The 21,396-nt window shown below is 36.2% G+C and overlaps 1 protein-coding gene across 3 annotated transcripts in view; it reads right to left on the bottom strand.

Annotated features, from left to right (window-relative positions):
* The window catches only part of OSBPL9 (oxysterol binding protein like 9), a 176,015-nt gene that overhangs the window by 39,488 nt on the left and 115,131 nt on the right, over positions 1-21,396 (bottom strand). For all 3 annotated transcript variants that reach the window (XM_058552391.1, XM_058552392.1, XM_058552393.1), the window contains exons 5-8: positions 9,495-9,590; positions 8,666-8,713; positions 7,618-7,647; positions 6,769-6,819 (exon numbers count right to left, since the gene is read on the bottom strand). In XM_058552391.1, the coding sequence (XP_058408374.1) occupies positions 6,769-6,819; positions 7,618-7,647; positions 8,666-8,713; positions 9,495-9,590 (225 nt within the window). The remainder of the gene's footprint in view (positions 1-6,768; positions 6,820-7,617; positions 7,648-8,665; positions 8,714-9,494; positions 9,591-21,396) is intronic.

The following is a 21,396-nucleotide window of genomic DNA, read 5'->3' as shown; positions in this document are numbered from 1 at the left end:
AATGGGCAAAGAATTTGAATAGACATTTCTCCAAAGAAGATATGTGAATGGCTAATAAGCACATGAAAAGATGCTCAACGTCATTATTCCTAAGGGAAATGAAAACCAAAGTGAGTTACCACTAGAATGGCTATAATCAAAAAGACAATCACAAAAGTTGGTGAGGATGTGGAGAAAATGGAACCCTTAGATATTGTGGGTGGCAATGTAAAATGGTATGAGTGCTTTGGAAAACAGTTTAGCAGTTTCTCAAAAAGTTAAACAGACGGGGCCAGCCCCGTGGCTTAGCGGTTAAGTGCGTGCGCTCCGCTACTGGTGGCCTGGGTTCGGATCCCGGGCGTGCACCGATGCACCGCTTGCCCGGCCACGCTGAGGCCGCGTCCCACATACAGCAACTAGAAGGATGTGCAACTATGACGTACAACTATCTACTGGGGCTTTGGGGGGAAAAAAAAAAACGGAGGAGGATTGGCAATAGATGTTAGCTCAGAGCTGCTCTTCCTCAGCAAAAAGAGGAGGATTAGCACGGATATTAGTTCAGGGCTGATCTTCCTCACAAAAAAAAAAAAAAAGTTAAACAGAGAGTTACCATATGATCAATAACTCCACTCCTAGGTATATATTTAAGAGGAATGAAAATATACATCCACACGAAAACATAGGCAAAGGTTCACAGCAGCAGTATTCAGAATAGTCAAAAAGTGGAAACAACCTCAAATTCATCAACTGATGAATGGATAAACAAAATGTGGTATATCTATTCAATGGAACATTATTCAGCAATAAAAAGGAATTAAGTCCTGATACATGGATGAACCTCAAAAACACGATGCTAAATGCAAGAAGCCAGTCACAAAAAAACACATATTGGATGAACATTTTATAAGAAATGTCCAGAATATGCAAATCTAAAGACAGAAAGGAGATCAGCGGTTGCAAGGGACTGGAAGAGGTGTGGGGGCAAGGTACTGAGGCAAAGAGGTAAGCAAATGACTGCTTAATAGGTATGGCTTTTCTTTTTGGGGTGATAAAAATGTGCCAAATTAGACTATGGTGATGGCTGCACAACTTTGTAAATACACTAAAAACCATTAAAGTGTACACTTTAAATGAGTGAACTTTATGGTATATAAATTATATATCCATAAACCTGTTTAAAAATTAAAGTCTGATGAGAAATTAATGAATACTGATGAAAACAAAAAGATTAAGCAGAAAAATGTTCTGGGGAGAGAACCAGGACAACTTAATTATACAATCTACTTTTTTTTTGTATATGTGTGAGGAAGATCAGCCCTGAGCTAACATCCAATGTCAATCCTTTTTTTGCTGAAGAAGATTGGCCCCGAGGTAACATCCATGCCCATCTTCCTCTACTTTATATGGGACGTTGCCACAGCATGGCTTGACAAGCGGTGTGTCGGTGCGCACCCGGGATCCGAACCCGTGAACCCCGGGCCGCCAAAGCAGAACGTGCACACTCAACCACTTACGCCACCCGGCCGGCCCCTACACAATCTACTTTAAAAGTATCTATGGTCAGATAACTCAGTTCAGAAAGGATAATCTAGACCTGTGCTGTTCAGTTTGGTAGCCACTAGTCACATGTAGTTACTGAGCACTTGAAATGTGGCTAGTTCAAAGTGCAAAATATACCCAAGATATTGAAGACTCGTGCAAAGAAAAAAAAAAAAAAGAGTATGAAATCTCACTAATGAATTTTTATATTGAGTACATGTTGAAATGATAATATTTTGGAGCTACTGGGTTAAATAAAATACATTATTAAAATTAATTTCACTTGCTTTTATGAGTTGTGGCATATAGTCATATCACCTAATGTTGATGAAGAACTGGTCAAGTCCCCAGCTGTAGGGGTCTCTGCTCCACTCCCTCCCCCAACTCCTCACTTTCTCTGCAGTTCCCCCCATGAGTGGAACGCTAGCTGTCTCCATCTATAGTACAAAGGAAGAAGGAAGTCTTCTGAGCTAACACAGTCCACCTGAAAATCCCACTAGACAAGTGGTGCCCAAACTTTGCTGCACATTAGAATTGCCTGGAAGCTTAAAACTCCCAGTGCCCGGTGACACCCCATACCAATTACAACAGAATGTCTGGAAGTGGAAGCCAGGCATCTGAACTGTTAAAGATTCCCAGGTAATTCCAATGTGCAGCAAACTTTGGGAGCCAATGCACTAATTATTTAGGCAGGAGGGAAGCTTTAGGGAGTGAGAATTAAAATGAAAGAATCAAAACTGGAAGGAGCTTAAATTCTACCTACAGCTGCCTCTAAGCACCTAATACTAAATCAACCCCAAACAAGAAAGGTATCAAATTATCTATCTTCTTATATCCCTTTGGGCTCACAGATGGCAATAGTTCTCTCAAGGAAGGTGATTCCAATATTTTATTAACCTCATGGTGAAGAATAGTCCTCCAAAGTGGCTATAACAATTTGTATTCCCATCAATATTAGATGGAAGTTCTCCCATTTTTACCAACATGTGATAGAGTTGCTTTAAAATTTATGCCCTCTCAGGCCGGCCCGGTGGCATAGTGGTTAAGTTTGCCTGCTCCAATTTGGCAGCCAGGGTTTGCAAGTTTGGATCCCAGGCGTGGACCTACACACTGCTTATCAAGCCAAGCTGTGGCAGGCGTCCCATATATAACGTAGAGGAAGATGGGCACAAATGTTAGCCCAGGGCCAATGTTCCTCAGCAAAAAGAGGAGGATTGGCAACAGCAGTTAGCTCAGGGCTAATCTTTCCCACCAAAAAAAAAAAAAAAAATTTATGCCCTCAATTTTTTTTAAATTTAATACTTATTTAGGACTTGTCTATATGCCTGGTACTAAGAGCATTACAAATCCTAATTCATTTAAGGCTCACAATACCAGTAAGAGTACAGCTACTATTATTATCCACATTTTATATAGGAAGAAACCAAAGCACAGAGAGGATAAATAAACTTGCTCAAGTGGTGTAGCAAAGATTCAAACTCTCAGCTGGGCTCCAGAGTCCATGCTTTTAAAGATAATGAGGGGCCGGCCCCGTGGCTTAGTGGTTAAGTGCGTGTGCTCCGCTGCTGGCGGCCAGGGTTCGGATCCCGGGCGCGCACCGCCATACTGCTTCTCCAGCCATGCTGAGGCCGCATCCCACATACAGCAACTAGAAGGATGTGCAGCTATGACACACAACTATCTACTGGGGCTTTGGGGGAAAAAAATAAATAAATAAAATTATAAAAAAAAAAAAGATAATGATGTCATGTTGCCTCTCATTATTTAAAAACCTTATACCTTAATCACAGGTTAACTGATTAGATTTACCAAAGATTAATTTATAAGGATGATCATCACAGCACAACAGAGAAGTGGCTAAATACAAAAATCATACATATAGTGGAAATACTAAGCCACGCAACCATTAAAAATTACGTATTAGATCATCAGGGAAATGCAAATCAAAACAACACTAAGATACCACCTCACGCCCGTTAGAATGGCTATAATCACCAAGACAAAAAACAACAAATGTTGGAGAGGATGTGGAGAAACAGGAACCCTCATACATAGCTGGTGGGAATGCAAACTGGTGCAGCCTCTATGGAAAATGGTATGGAGATTCCTCAAAGAATTAAAAATAGAAATACCCTATGATCCAGCTATCCCACTACTGGGAATCTATCTAACGAACCTGAAATCAACAATCCAAAGAGGCTTATGCACCCCTGTGTTCACTGCAGCGTTATTCACTATTGCCAAGAAGCGGGAGCAACCTAAGTGTCCCTCGACTGATGATTGGATCAAGAAGATGTGGTATATATATATACAATGGGATACTACTCAGCCATAAAAAAAGACAAAATTGTCCCATTTGCAACAACATGGATGGGCCTGGAGGGTATTAAGTGAGATAAGCCAGAAAGAGAAAGACAAACACTGTATGATCTCACTCATATGTGGAATATAAACCAAGACATGGACAGAGAAAACTGTATTGTGGTTACCAGGGGCAATGGGGGTGGGGGTGGGCACAAGGGGTGAAGGGAGACATATATATGGTGATGGACAAACAAAAATGTACAACCCAAAATTTCACAATCTTATAAAGTATTAAAACATCAATAAAAAAAAGAAAAGAAAAAAAAATTACGTATTAGAAAAATTCATTCAAAATTCACAATTATTTATCAGGCACCTACTATGTGGCAGGCAACTGTTCTAAGCACTGAGGATACAGTAGTATTATGGAGTGAACATCTCTCTCCCCCCAAATTTCAGATATTGAAACCCTAACCTCCCAACGTGGCTATATTTGGAAATGGGGCCTATGGAAAAGTAAATTAAGGTTAAATAAGGTACTAAGGGTGGGGCCCTGATCCAATAAGAAGAGACACCAGAGCGCTCTCTCTGTCTCTGTCTCTCTCTCAGCATGCACGCACCAAGAGAAAGCCTTGTGAGGACACAGCAAAAAGGTGGCCATCTACAAGCCAGGAAGAGAATCCTCACCAGAAACTGAATCATCAGAAACCTTGATCTTGGACTTCTAGCCTCCAAAACGATGAGAAAATACATTTCTGTTATTTAAGCCACCCAGTCTGTGGTGTTTTGTTACGGCAACCCAAGCAGACTCATACAAGTGGTAAATAGAACAACAGTCCTCATGGAGATTATAGACAGGTATAGAGAGACGACAAATAGGATATCATGTAAATTTGGCAAGTGGTGCAAGGCCATGAAGACAAACTAACGGGATGTAGAGATGATTTTAGATAGAGTGGTCAGGAAGGTCTCTCCAAAGCGGTTTCATGTGGGCAGAAATTTGAATATAGTGATGGAGTGAGCCCTGGAAACCCGGGGGAAATGTCTTCCAGGCAGAGGGAAAAGCAAATACAAAGCCCTGAAGCAGAAAAAGCCTGGCCTGTCTGAGAAAAAGAAAAGAGGCCAATGTTGTTGGAATGGCGTGATCACGCAAGCGGCTCAAATGATGAGTATGGTGAGTAGCTTAGATTCCGTTCCAAGGGAGATGGGAAACCACTGGGGGGGGTCGAGCAGGCAAATGACACGGTCTGATTTACATTTAAATTAGGTTTAAAGATACACAGAGCTCATATAGGGTACATATATAATTTAAGGGATGTATTTGTACATAAAAAGCCTTAACAACAATAAAACTTCTTTCTGGAAAAAATTAAAAAGCCAAACTCCATTTATTTGATCCATGTTACCCATTCTGAAGGACCTTGAAACGTAGGTCTATCAAGCTGGGATGCAATAGACAGTAGCAGGTACAGACTAAATTGTAGAAATTTCTAGAAAGGAGTTTTAGTAATTTGAATTATAACTCATTCCAAAGACAGAGCACCAAAAATGTTCTTGATGGGTGATTAAAAGGTGAGCAACTGAAAGAGGCTAGGCTGCCCCGTTTTACAACTACTGAAGTCCTGAATGATTTGTAGAGATCATCCAAACTGGCCTAAAAGCTATGAGCTCTTCTACTTCCTCAATCTTATAGAGAAGGCAATATGAATCCCTCAAACATCAACCTACTCACACTGGGCCTGGTGTAGTTTACTGGTTACCTATATATAGGCTTTTCGGTAACTGCAGGTGCCCCCACCCACCCATGCAATTTCACAGTCAAGAAAAGCAAAAGCAAAAACCTTACCCTTTTTATGCTTCCAACCCTATCCTCCCTTCTTAAGCTTTAGAATATATTCTGATCCACAAAAGCAGATGAACAATTTAGACACATACATAAGAAATCAGGCATAGTGGTCAAGAATGCCTAGAAAATGAACACAAGCCCTGAAGCTCTGACACTTTAACACTGAATCTGGCCTCAAAAGAAAATGACAGTGCCCCCCTTGAACTTATAAGCTGAATATCCTTACTCTCTAAGCACAAATGGATTGCCCTATGCTACTGTGTCATTAACAATGCTAGATAAAAAGTATTCATTACTGGGCAAACAAATATATGCAATTGAATACATAAAACAGGCCAGTAATTAAAAACTCACACAAACATTCCAAACTTAGCTGCTGAGTTGGCCACCCACCCACTTCTAGCCACTGGCGAGAAATACAGAGGTACAAGTCAGATAGAAATAATGGGGAAAAAATTTTTTTAATTCCTATTTTCAAACACTAAAATTCTTGTTTTTCAAAATACTGGGCAATAAAGTATATATATGTAGGTTAAACAGACCAAAATTTTTCAGAAAAGCAGACAATATCCAAGAAATTTTTAACCCATCACAATAATTCAAAATATATTTTATTTCATGAATAAGGAACAGCAATTAAAGTAGTGGTCATTAGTATAGTTCAGTTCCAGAAAAAAAATCTATCACAAACAACTTTTAAAAATATCTCTATTATACTCTTCATCATGGACATGAAAAAGAACTCTGCTAAAATTTAATTCCTTTTTTCCTAAGGAAAACTTTTTTGTGAGAGGTTTTGCAAAATATGTCCCTGTTCCAAGCATTAATAATGGATAAAATGGAAGGAAGGGGTGAGTCATTCAAACATGCTCCCGTCCTTCCCAGCCACCATCAGAAAATACCTTATCAAAAACATGCATATGCTGGTAAAGAACCCTCCAAACACAACAGTTGTTCAATAGTACCAGGAACCCCACAATACAATGTATTGCAGAAAGGTAATATATTTCAGAACTGAGTTTTTTGGCTATTAAAGAAAAAGGTCATTGTAATTTTTAAATCTCATTAAATGAAAGTAATCAAAAGCAAAATGTACTTACTTTAGCAATCTGGAGCAACACAATGCAGTGTTTAATTGATTCTACCATGTTCTATAAAAACAAAACACTGATTTTAGGATCTTGCCCCAAATAAAATGGTCATACAATATTAAAACTGGTTCAAATGTACAGGGTTTAAGTCTGTACTACACAAGAAATACCTTTCTGGATATCCAGTGGGTTCTAATATGCTGCTAGTGAAATCATTAGCAATCCTATGAATTGTTAAGGAATGCCAAAAAATTGTTAATTTATACCAAATGACATCTAAATGGTTTTTCAACACTTCAAACAGAAAGAGATGTGAGTCTGATTAACTTCCAAATTCTTAGATCAACAGTAGGCAATCTCAGTGTAAATTCCAAAAATGTCTATTCTTTTATGGAACTATGGAGAGTAAAGGATCTTATCAAAATACTGGTAAACCTAGAATACTATTTTGCCTGTTTTTTAAAAAGCTTTTATCAAAATAAAAGTCTTATTAGTAGCCCACTATATAATGTCAGAAGGTCAGTCACTACATCAAAAAACTTGAATCACAATATATTTTAATTATAAGAAAGAGAATACATGTTGTGCACGGATGACACCTTTTATCCAAGGATCCCAAACAGACAAGACCAGAAACACATAAAATGGCACATGAAGTCAATTCCAATTAGTGGGATTATTCTATTCATTTAAATTCCTTCAGAAAATAATACAATACTTAAATATAAATAAATTCTTGTAAAAATTCATAAAATTAAAATCGCAATCACTATTATTAATAGTAGCAGCTTAAAATAGAAATAACATTTTAAAGTACTTTCTAACGCAAAGCCAGAGTTTATCAAACACATAACTTACATTTGTTGTCTCTTTGAGAGTTTCAATTTTCTGTGAAAAATAATAAGTGTGAACAGAAATAATCAGAAACACAAAGAGGTATTGTTGTTGTTTTTTACTGGTTAGTCATTTAAAGAATTTTACCAAAATGTACTCATTACTCTACGCAAGTGTTGGCAGGCTGGGGAGTACTTTTTGCTATACTTTTTAATTTAAATCATTTAAATAAAAAATTCAAACATTATATAGGTTAAACCCTCAAATAAAATTCATGTGATTCAATTCAAGATTTGTCAGAATAATATAAAACATTCTTATTCCTTACCTGAAAACAAGTTTTGTCTTTTCTATAGATTTTACTATGTCATTTTAAAATGCTTATTTTAGAATCACCTTAAACTTTGCTAAGTTGTTTAAAAATGACATGGTTAGACTAAACCTCAAAACTAAGAATGGAAGGTGAGTTAAACATGAGTTACTACTATTACCAAGTGTAAAAGAGCCAAACGCAAGGCTATGGTCAACAGAAGTACAAAAAAAAAATGATGCTGCATCAGGAAATCTAGTCAAGGAGAGGAAAAACGTTAACTGAAAAAAGAAAACATTCAAACTACAAAGCAGTCCTCAGAAATCCACAGGGGGGAAAAACAGCAGCAAAACTATAATTAAAGCAACATTCATTTTATTTCCTCATCTGTGGCTTCTTGTTTATTCTAAAAATTCTCACCAGTTGGTTTATTAGTATCTGAATTGACCACATGTAAATTTAATAAAATAACTTTCTACCTTCAACATTTCTACCTGAAGAGGACAGAATTTACTCCTAGGAAGGTGGTACTTACCAAAAGGGTATCATATTAAAATTTTGTACATTACACCCTTTTGTTTAATTATGAAACCATAACAGAAATTCAACAGAAAACTCCCCTTGAAGTCTACATGGCAGCACTATTGTAACAGGTCAACAGTACTATTACAACAGTCTAAACACTGAGGTCCTTTTGTTATGTCTCCAAAAGGGTCCTGGATTTAAGAATTTTAAAGTCAAAATCATGATTATAGAAGTCACCTTTCTCTGTTCATCATCTTTGCAGTTTTGAAGTTTGTCATCAAAAAGCTACAGGATTAAAAAAAAATAATTTAGTATCAAGCCACTGTACTACATTGTGTACATTTACTAAACATAGAAAAGCAAACTTCAGTTGTTAAACACATTTCTTCCAGGGATGATTTATAAGTATTTTCAAGATAACATATTTTTTCAAGCCATTGTTTCAAATCAAATTATACTGAATTATTTTAAACAGTCAAGATCAATTACTCTGGTAGAATTACAAGCAAAAGAAAACAGATGACTTTCAAGGATTTAAAACACCAATTCAAACCTAAGTTTTTTCTGCTTTGTCATCTGAGTTGATCAACACTACTTTTTCTTCCCAGGACTTTTGCTTGTAATTAATTTTAAGGTAGGAATTGAAGGAGATAATTAATTTCAGTAATGATAAAGGAAATTGAGAAATCACCTCTCCCAACCCCCTACTCCCCCAAAATGGAAAAAGCAAGGCCACAGAAATCAAGCCACTTAAAATTTACCAGTTTCATAGAATTTTTAAACAGAATATGAATCTAAGCTTGTCTTATTTTCTTCTAACTACGTCTAAATATTTACCTTTTTTAATGACCAAAAAAATCCATTATACACATATACTATTTACCAATAATAATTAGATTCAAGATTTTTTAATAAGTCACCCAGATCTTTTAATGTCAGCTTTCAAAATTGCTGAAAAACCACATAAGGGTTGTAAATTAATATCAAGTAATTGTTCTTACTCAAAATCAAGCTCAGTAACATTTACTATTTTATTATCAATTCAACATATAAACTAATGCCATACCTTTAATTGTTCTATCAAGATTTGTAGGTAAGCATCAGCCTCTGTAAGTTTCTTATCAAAGTCTTGGACACTAGGAACAAATCCTGAATCCAAACCCTAGAGAAAAAGAACATTTGCAACAAATCAAGCAGTACCCAAGCAATGTTTAATAGTAAAAAAGATACTTCATCCTTCATACATGACATTTCAAGTTTTAAAATAAAAATAGTACTTTTACATGAATAGTAGGTCTATTTAAATTTTCTAAATTCTCCAGGAATAGTAGTACATCAATCTCCCTCATGAACTTCTAGCACTACTTCCTTCTCATCAATTACATGTGCAGCTGCTCAAACAGGGATCTATCCAGCTCTTCAGAATCACTTTCTTCTTTCCCAAAAGCCCCATAATGGCTCCCAGTCACCTCCACAGCAATAGTAATTTAGCTAAAGGAATACATACAAAATAACCTAGATTACCTCCTATTCTCCCCCTATTTTTTATTCACTTCATTCCTCCAGTCCCTCAATCTTAACTTCATATTCTCAGTATTTAGTTCTCACGTTCTCTAACCTACCCCCATCAACTCTGAAGTTTTCTTCCTCCCTTATTAACAAAAAAAAGAAAAACGAACCTCAAAATTCCCACCTCTTTTAAGAGGCCCCTCTCTAAGAGAAAGGGATAACATTTCTCTCTTAATTGAGGTCCCTACTCACTTTCACCCTTAGCATGAACACTACACTCTGGACTCGGTGTAAATGTTTATTTAGAGGGCCCACTCATTTCTCAGCTTAATAGTCTGGCATTTGTATCCCCTACCTTTTGTACACTAAAAAATTTAAGCTCCAAGAGCATGGGATTCTCATATTTTAACTTTACTCAAAAGAAACTTTTGAGTTCTTCATCATCCCTGACTAAAAATCACATCAATTCTGGCTGTAAAAGACAAAACAGCTGGATACTGAACAAGACTATCAGCGTGCCATATTTGCATGCCCAGTTGTCATGCAGTTAAACAGGGAAATAATATAATGGTCAGGAACCACTAATGCCACAATCCCAACCCAAGCACAAAATTCTGTACTAAATGGGTTAAATAGAGTGGTTCAACATACCACACTTGACCTTCACTTGCCATATCTTCCTCACCTTTGGCCAAAACATGCTGATCATTTTCACATTCCCCATTTTAGTAAACTGAGGTGAGAGTTCATTTTATATTACACCAACACCTCATCTTTGTATAAAACTTTATCATTACTAAAGCACCAGCCATTATCTCAAAACACCAGAACAAGACAGTACAGTATTATGGGAAACAACAATGGGTTTGATAAACGTGGTCTCTAATTCCAGCTCAGCCACTAATAAGATACTGTGTCTCTAAGCTTCTGTTTTCTTACCTGCCAAATACAGTCGTCGCCTTCCTTCTATTACTAGCATGGCAGCTACTACCTCTACTACAGACGACAATTACTAACACTATCAATTATAATTGTTGCTCTTCTCAAACTAAAATTTGAATTCTGAACCAAAACATTAAAAACATTAAAAAAGTCCTATTACGACCATGGGAAAATTAATTTATCTTGTAACGCATTTTCTTTTTCAAATTCAAAGGCAATAAAACTGCCCACTTTTTTTTTTTTTTTACATACACATAAAGAAACCACTTGAAATGAGTATTGAAAAACTTTTTCCCGATGAGAGATGTCATGTATAAAAACAAAGTTTAAGAAAAGAAAAAATCATAAATCATGTATGTAAAATCCAGATATATTTATAAAATTGTGGTTAAACATCTTTATTTTTAAAGATAACCCAAAAACTACCTATTAGAAACATTCACTATGTATAGTATGATAATAAAAGATGTGGAAAGGAAGACATTTCACATTTCAGAGACACTACAGTACTGTCTTAAGGGAGGAGTAATTTCTTTCCATGCTCCTCTACCACAGAAAAATTAGGACTGCTTGGCTTGATTTTTGTTTTGCTTTGTTTCACAAAGCAATATAACATAATAAATAACAATTTAACCATAAGACCCAGTTAAAATCAGCTAAATACACTGTTCTTGCTAAATATCAAAAAGGTCAATGGCATAGTCACAAAGGAATAAGAGGTGAAGCACCTAAATGAGGGAGAAAAAGAGATCTTTAAGAATTTTCCCTCTTCTGAATATACTTAGAACGACCGCTGTAAAAACCCAACATATCCTTCTGAACAAGTCACTATCTGATTAAAACTCCTCCACTGAATAAATGGAGACAAATTAGATTTAAATTACTACTGAGATCTGAAATCCACTTAAATTAATTCTTAAAAAAACAAACCTTTGATGTTGCTATAATCATATGAACCTCACCTTGGCTCTGTTCTCAGACCTGCTTCTAGATAGTCTTCCACAAAATTCCTTTACCCTTAGAATAAACTCCATACGTCACAACATGCAAGTCAAAGATCTGCTCACCAATCCACTTTTTACGTAATTTATAATGGGAGGTTTACAACAACCGTTATTAGCTTAAAATCCCAGAACTGGCCTAAACTCCCTTGCACAGTTAATCCATAAATCTTTGGTGTATTTAAAAAGAAATTCTACACATATAGTTGCTCCACATGCAATCAATAAAATAATATGTACAAATTTATTAAAACATGGACAAGTAATTGGCAATAATTAAACTGTTTTCTCAAATCTTGTAGAAAAATGCACTACAAGAAAATACAAGTTTTCACCATATATAGTAACATAGAGTACACAGAATCAAAGCCACCTAGTCCAACTTCCCACTCATAGAAGTAACTTTTATAATGTCTTTGAAAGTCATCTAATCTTTGCTTGAGTATCTCAAGAGACAAGGAACTCATTATCTCCTAACATACACTATTTCATAAAAATTCCCTTAAAATCCTAACTATTCCTCTTTCCACTCAGCATTTGCAATATAAGGCACTACACTTATTCATATCCTTTTTAATGGAGTTTTGTTTTAAAACAGATCATAAAAATAGGATATAGTCCTTTACCATGTTGAGAGTGGTCTGTCTTCCTTTGAAAAGAACTCAGAACAGGGCAGACCCTTTAAGACAGAGTGTGACTTCCTACTCATAGTGACATCTTACAGTGGCTCTTGAGAACAAGCAGGTTGGTAGTCAAGTAAATATACATTCTAATATTTTGTACTTGCCTTATCTAATATCTGTCACACTTCATCATCAATATTTAATTGACTGACTTCTCTGAAGAATTATAAACTCCTTTAGGGCAGGAACTGTGGCATTCATTCAACACTGTATCTCCTAGGGCGGGCTCAAGTGTTGAGTGAATGTATGTGGCACCGACCGCAGCATCTGGCAACTGCTGATGCCGTGATGCAGTCTTCCCCATGACTTCTCCCTACATTTCTCTTGTCTCTCTGTCCTTTTTCTCCTCCCCTTTTTCTCCTCCCTCACTCCCTTCTTCGTGTCTTTCCTTCCTTCTCTTTGTCCATGTCCTTCAGCAGTTACTGAGCTGGTTATGCTGCATTTTTAGTCAGGACCAAAGAGGCTGCTGCTGCTTCCTAATTTACAATATTGACAAGCCATAGTTCTAACTTGATGATGTCTGTATGAATTCATTTAAAGTTTAAATTAAACACAAATATTATAGAGAAAAAAAGAAAAAATGGTCTGTGATGTAAAAGAAGTTAAATTAGAAGAAATAACAGAAATTAAACCTAAATCTAACCATAAAATTAGAAATCTATATAAAGGAAAAAAACCACTTCTGTGGCAAAAATGCTGAAAACAAAACAGTCTCTAGTATTCAAGAGCACTTTGTAATAAAGAAAGCTAAAGTACATATATAACGTCAAGAAGAGTAACACTGATTCCATATCAGCCAGGATTTATGTATGCAGTTTAAAATATATACACAGAAAGAGAGAGAGAGACATTTGGCCCAATTTAAGGGGAATTTCTAAAATAATAGCTAGACCAGTAGAAGAATATCAAACTGCCTCAAAACTGTATATAAGTACTCCCTACTATCTTCCTAATACTTGTGAACAGTATCACTTTTCTCCTCTCAGAAGGTACTTCAAAGCTAACAAATCTCAGCAAAATTAAGTGAATTCCTATTAACGACTTTAGTTCAGACATTAAACACTGTTTATACTTTATATACATCCACACAAATGAAATGTTTCACCACCATTAAAAAGAAGAGTACTGCCAGGGATGGCCTTAAAACTGTCTGAAGTACACAGGAAGCGCAGCTGCTTTGGAGAGACACACTCAGTAAAATAGTACAGGAGGCAATTTTTGAGGCAAGGAGTAAGAGCTTTTAAAGTAATTCCTGCTGACAGAGGAAGAGTAATGAACAGTGGTGGTAAAAGGTGGTTTAAGGTCTTCTTGAGGTCAGAATCAGGAAATAAGAAAGTTATGGGTAATTTGAGGAACTGAGGAGAATAATGTAGAACAGCAAGGGCTATGGCTGAATAATAACTTTGTAAAAAGAAATTCACAAATGAGTGGTTATTTTCATATCAAATCTTATTTCACAGCAAAAACTTAAAGGACTAAGTACCCTATGTTCAGTGCTTTCTCTTACACAGGACAAAACAGTATATAATAAAAATATGTTGCAAAAAGAGAAAAGGAAAATACATTAGAAATAGAGAAATTACTCCATCTAAGTCTCAAAAAAGTTCAGAATAACAAGAAAACAGAGTAAGTTATCAGTAGCACAACTGTAAAGGGGAGTAACTGCTTAAAAATTTAACAAAGGAAAAACACCAAAGAAAACAAGCCTCCTAATAAAAAATAAATACCTTGAATCCAGACAAAAGTAGATGATTTTTAAAAATTAGCAAAACACATACCCTATAATTAAAATAAACTTTGCAAAAATGTCATTTTGATTAAAATATGAGAGTATTTGGAAAGTTTATGTTCACAATCAGTAATTTGAGATGACATGCATCACAGATAACGCTTTTATCTAATGAAAGAAGTATAGTGCATACTTACAATTGAATCACTTACAATTATTTTTGAAAATTCAAGAACTGGAGAGATACCAGAAGACTGGAAAAAAGCAAGTGTAGTACTGATCTTCCATAAAGGTAAGGAAAAGAGAGAATAGAAAGTTACCATGCTGTGAGTCTGACATCAATAATTAAGTAAAGGAATAATAAGAGAAAAATCTGTAACTACACAGAGGAAAAGCAGGTACATGAGTAGCAAGTGGCAAGTTAAAAAAAATAAATAAAAGAACATTTGCTAAGTTTTTATGCCAAACTTAATGGCTTCTCTATTCCTTAGAAATTTGTTAGCAAATTAAGATTCTGAAAAATGACACCATTTTGTCTCCTTACCAAATGACTTAAAAGTTGGTTTAATGATGAAAAAAGTTTATTAAAGAAACCAGGAATATTAATAAGACCATGATTTTATGTGGGGTATACTAATCTGTGATTTCCTTGGATTACTGAAATTTTGGTAACATTTATAATCTGTTGTCTGTGGTTTATCCACTTCAGCTAAAGGAAAAACAGGATTTAGAAGTATAGAGAAGTTCTGATGGTAAGAATTTTTCCCTATTTTTTAACCCTAAAGAATACTCAACTATCAATTCACTTGAAGTGAAGATTATCGATTCAAAAATGTCCATAAAATTGAGCCTATTATAAAACTCCTTCTTCCACTGTACTTTCAGGAAGGTATTTTCCAATTAAGTCAATGTTCTGATAATCTAAATTCTCAAATTAGGTTTTTTATCAACATGGTGGCTATAGCTACCTTACCAGCACTGCTAGGTACCCAAGGAATGCCCTAAAAGGTAAGGTCTTTTGCCTCCATTTTCTCATCAAGGGATGGGTATAATAACAAACCACTCAAGGTTGTTAGATAGATGACATGAAATAATATGCGTAAAGTAACACAATAGTAGGTGTTCTACTTCCTCTTCATAATTTGTAATTGTAAATAACCAGGATTCACCACTATATCCCCAGGCCCTCTACACTAGTGCCTAACATATAGAAGGTGTTCAATGAATATTTGAAGGATAAGAACAAAATGAATTAATAACTAGATAATACCATAAAACACATGCAATTTTAACAGAGATCTATAATCACAAAAAAGGATATAAGTGTTAAGTTAAATTGTATTTAACATTCCTTTAAAAAAGGAAAACAAACAGTAAGGTGATGAACTCAAAAGAAGATAATAGATAATAGTAATAAAAAAGGTATGAGCAATAGACAAAACAAGTGATAATACAGTCTTGGAAAACAGATCAGAATAAAATTTCACGTGAGATGTTCAGAAAAGTATTGGGTATTATGCCTGAACCATGAAAGTTAAACGGTACTGAATTATTAACTTGGTCACAAAGAGTCAAACAATATAGTCCTTTTTTTTCTATAATATAATCTGATTTTTGAAAATACATTAGTCATTTGAAAAATAGAACCCCTCCTATCTTTAAATTTACAAAGAAAATAGTTTATGCATATTATTAAGTTTCTGTTTTTTAAAAAAAAGTCACAAAACAAATCTGAATTGCTCATATAGTTGGGACAGAAAAGAAGTGCTTTGTCCAACAGGCATTAGGTACAGACACCAGTGCCAAAATTCATGATCTTTAATCCTAACTCAGCTCAACTGCTTACTCTTCAGGATCTCTTCATCTAATACTGGCACTGTTATGTAACCCTGATTTATAGGACAAAATACTAATATTTGGTTACTCAAACAACTGTACAAAAAAGGTTTGGGATTTGTACCATTTTCCTCTATTTAAATCATTGATAGCTTGTCTTTCCAACTCCCAATTTATTCAATAAAGTCATGTAAAAATGTTATTGTTGAAACTAAATAAAACAAACAAAACCTGAAGTTTATAAACAGGATGACCATATATCCTAGTTTGTCTGGGACAGTCCGTTTATCCCTGTTGTCTCAACAAAATTATTAGCAGCCTCCTCACTCTCAAAAGTGCCCCAGTTTGGACAATAAATTATATGTTCTCCCTCTCTATAAAGCATATAACTAGCATTTTAGAGATATAAATGCCTGGAAGGCATATAAGATTGCCTGAGAGGTTTCAAAATGCAGCAAATGACTAAAACAAACGAACAAAAATGAAACATGAATTTACAGGCTCTGAATGTAGAAAGCAAACTACAGAAATAAAACAGACACCAGAATTCAAGTCAATTAATATTAACTGAGTGCTTACCTTATGCTAGATAAGTGGAGACACGAATAACATAGAAGTTACATTTTTAAAAAGTTATTTTATTTACACACACACACACACACAATGTGAAATAAATCACATGAAACAAAACACATGAAATGCATATATTATCCCTGGGGAGCGAGACTGAGGAAAAGGGGCATTTGAGACAAGGACTCCTTTAGTTTTTACTTTATACATTCACGTTGTTTGATTATTTTTTATAAGTATGCATTCATTTATTTAACTTAAAATCAAAAGCACGAAGGGCCGGCCCCGTGGCTTAGCGGTTAAGCACTCGCGCTCCGCTACTGGAGGCCTGGGTTCGGATCCTGGGTGCACACCAACGCACTGCTTCTCCGGCCATGCTGAGGCTGCGTCCCACACAGAGCAACTAGAAGGATGTGCAACTATGACCTACAACTATCTACTGGGGCTTTGGGGGAAAAAAAAAAGGAGGAGGATTGGCAATAGATGTGAGCTCAGAGCCAGTCTTCCTCAGCAAAAAGAGGAGGATTAGCACGGATGTTAGCTCAGGGCTGATCTTCCTCACAAAAAAAAAAAAAAAAAAGCTTGGAGTAAAACATATTCAGAAACTATGCAGGTTATAAATATTTTTCAAAAATTTTATAACTGTTTTAGCTTGCAAAAATCATCAGCATTATTCTTTTAAAATTAAAATTAAAATGCTGAAATGTCTTAAGAAACTAAATTTGGCAAAGCTGAAGCTGCTCAGATACACCTTTCCAAGCAAAATAAAATGTAGCTTAAGAAATTTATAACATCATTTACAGATAAAGCACAAACTTGCAAAAAAAAGCACTTAAAAATTAGCAATCACCACTATACTGGAATAAATGCTGAGGAGAAAAATGGCCAGAAAAACAAAGCAGAATACCTAAACTTCTTTCTACATCCTTCCTGTCAATAATATGATCATGAGTCAACATTCAAGAAAGCAAACTCAAAAAACAAAAACACCCACTACATCACTCCCCCTAACATAGCATTGTTTCACCATGTGGTGTTGGTAATCAGCCAAAGCTTTTCTTTTCACACACTAGTTGGTCAGACTACCAGGAATATCTTTATTAAAAGTCATAGGTGAAGTCATTCTAAGATCCAAATAAGCTCTGAGTGGCTTACTAGTGTGGAATGAAAAAAATACATTCTTCCCCTCCCCAGCCTCAGACTACTGCCTCTTATTCAGCTTAACAGCATTTTGGTAAGCAAAAAGTCTCACTATTTAAGGGTCTACCAGAAACAAAAGTTTTAGGAAAGTTTCCTGGAAATTTGCTCTACACATAACCAGGAGAAATTCACATTAAACACATGAATACTTACACCGAGTATTTTAATAGTTCAAGTTTTGAAATAACTGAAGAATGCTCATATACGTAGCATAAAGCTTGTTGAAAATTTGACTACAAAATGTTTTCAAAAAGAAAACCTGATATATTTCTCTAATAAAACTGGATCTGTGTAGCAAAGTATAACACATTGAAAATGAAACAACATCCAAGGGGAGCTAAATGATAAACTAGTCAGACCAATAGACAATCAATACTAAAAGGCTTATATCTCACAAGAACCAACCAAGCACAAGAGAACAAAAAACAACCCTGAATTGAAAAGAATAGATTCTATAATTGGTTTCACATTTATCCCTTAAAAATTGTATATGCCAAAGCAGTTTTTGTGTATCTGATTTTTGCTGCCAGTGAATATCAAACAGTTTGAAGGAAACAGGTTCAGTTTTTGCTCAAGCTGCTAAAAGCGTAATCCAAAATTACCATGATTTAGTTTAACTGTTGTCAGGAATCTATCAAGATGGTCTAAAATAAGACTAGAAAGACATGAGGACAGACTTTGTTTTGCTCTCTACTGTATCCCCCAGGCTAGCGGTTGGTTTATAGCAAGTGCTCAACAAAAATGAGTGAATTAAGGCATTCTGAAATGAGTCTACCTGTTAGCATTTAAACATTTAGTCAAAGAACAAGAAGTTCTTGCAGATATAAACCAGAGTACTCATGAAAAAAGCATAAATAACTCAGTTATTATACAGGATTTATTATATTACAAGTATGGATGCTGAATTTTCTTTTTTTTTTTTTTTGGTGAGATGAGCCCTGTGCTAACATCTGCCAATCCTCCTCTTTTTTGCTGAGGAAGACTGGCCCTGGGCTAACATCCGTGCCCATCTTCCTCCACTTTACATGGGACGCCGCCACAGCATGGCTTGACAAGCAGTGCGTCGGTGTGCTCCCGGGATCCGAACCAGTGAACCCGGGCTGCTGCAGCAGAGCGCGCACACTTAACTGCTTGCGCCACTGGGCCGGCCCCTGGATGCTGAATTTTTTTTTAAGTCTAATTAAAAGTTTTTAAGAAAAAAAGAAACTGAATAGAAGAAAGACATTGTACTGTACAGGCAGTACAAGAAGCCAGATTAGGCAATGACAATTGACTTGTCCCTCTAAAAACTCCTTCTCTTGAGCCAAATCTTCTCATGAGCACATACTCCTGAGCTTTAACACATACTACTCTGGCCTTAGAATTCAGTATTACAATAATGATGTGTTCATTAGGCATCTCTTATGACTATGGCATTATGCTGGATGCTTTGGGGATGCCGAGATAAAGAAGATACAGACCCTGCCCTAAGAGTTTCAAATCTATTAAAGGAGATAAATATCTGTCTACAAGTAACTGATTCAAGCATGGTAAAATAAGTGTTATGAGAAAGGTACTAAGAGATTCAAAGGATAAGTTAAGAGGATAAGAAAGGTTTCACAGAGGTAGCATTTTAGAGTGCCAGGATTTGGACAGAGATGGGGAGGAGAAAAGCATTACAGCAGTGGGCCTGGGTGGAAACAGCACAATCAGATGGAATGTTTGAACTTTTCTTTAATGAAGTGACTAGAGAAATGAGGGCAGGGTTAAGGAAACTAACAAGGGATGCTGACGAATCCAGGAATTAGGAACAGCAGGAAGCCCTCACCACCTCAAGCCTGAAGGACCAAGGAAGGAAATGGCAACAGAGGCCAATCAGAGGAGGAGCTACTCACAGGACACCCTAGGTGTAGGACATTGCCACTGCTAGAAATGCACCAAAGCAGAGAAGGAGCAGGAGGAATAAATACCTCACAGGTTCTTTCTATTTTTCCTTCCATCTTCTGTCGCTGCCTCCCATTGGCTAAACCCAACCAAAAGCCAGAAGATAAAGGACCCCAGGTGACATAGGCTGCAAGTTAGCCTCCTGGAACAGAAAGCAGAGAAGGGCCAAGAATGAATCTGCAGGAAAATGTAGAATAACCAGAAAAGGCATGCTCCCAGACTGAGGAGCTAGTAATAAGTACAAAGAGGGCTGAAAAGCACAAGAAGGCCCAATGAGGAACAATATTCTCTTGCAGAAGGACAGAAGATGATATTTTTCAGATTCAGATGCTGAATCTGAAAGTAAATCAAAATGAGTAGCTGAACTGGAATTCACTGAGACTGTTTCCACCACTATAAAAAGAGGTAGAGGCTGAATTCAAACTTTAAGATTCCTTCCAGTTCTACGATTCTGCAAAGCCAATATCTCCAGGTAACCATGTTCACCAGGTAAGTCAATACCTCAGCATATTAGAAAAACCTGGTCCACTTATTCACCTTTGGAAAAAGATTAATTTTGTTTAAACAAAGACAATAACAACTTACAGGTTCCAACTGCAGCCAAGTCCTCCATGGAATCACAAAGAATGTTAAAACCCAAGCAAACTGTTATCATTTAGTGTAACCTTGAAACTGAATGAGAAAGACTAATGCAGCCAGATTTAAAAACAGGCTCCGGAATGCGGAGAATGCAAAGAAACAACCAAGTAAGCAGAATAACTTGGTTGAAGTGGCATATTTCGGAAAAAACAAAATGAGTTGCTCAGTCAATATAGCAAAGAAGCAAGGTTCTTAAAGGTGTCTCCAGAAATAAATGAACTCCAAGTCTTTCTCTCTCCCTCCCCACCACCCCACCCACACCCACACCCACACCCACGGCAACCACTACCATTCATTCATGACACAAATATTTATTGAATATCCATTATGTGTCAGGTACTATCATCCTCAAAGGACATCTTTAAGGACAATACAGGTAATAGCAAATATAATTAATCATTACCTAATCTGGAATGAGCTCAAATTTCACCCCGTACAAGCAGTCCCCTTCATTTCTCTAGCCTTCTTTTTCCTATGATACTACCACAGAACCAATTTATGCTGGTACAGCTATTAGTATTCTTTCAACTACATTAGAGGTCAGGTAGATTTGCAAGGGGTGGGGGGTGGGGGGGTGTCCTCTTGCCTGGGAATCTGCTCACCATTTGTAACATTGTTTCTGAACATTTTCTCCAATCCTGCCTTGCAAGCTTGGTAGCAACCAGGGAGCTTGGTGACTTAGAAAACATTTCTAAATCACAGGGATAAACCTAACTCCAGTATAGCCGAGGAGTGTGCCAAGGGTTTGCACACACAGACATGAATAAGTCACATATTTTGATCATTTAACAAGCATTCCTTGAGCACCTACTATGTGCCAACCACTGACTAGGGACAAAGGCCCTGGGGATACAAAGATAAGTAAGGACCTCTGATCTCTAGGTTACAGTCTAATGCAAGAGTCAGACATGTGAACAAAAAATTTACAATAAACCT

Source organism: Diceros bicornis, chromosome 13 (assembly GCF_020826845.1).
Source record: "Diceros bicornis minor isolate mBicDic1 chromosome 13, mDicBic1.mat.cur, whole genome shotgun sequence".
NCBI lineage: Eukaryota > Metazoa > Chordata > Mammalia > Perissodactyla > Rhinocerotidae > Diceros > Diceros bicornis.
Note: the sequence above shows the minus strand (reverse complement) of the source record. Positions and strands in the feature narration are given on the sequence as shown.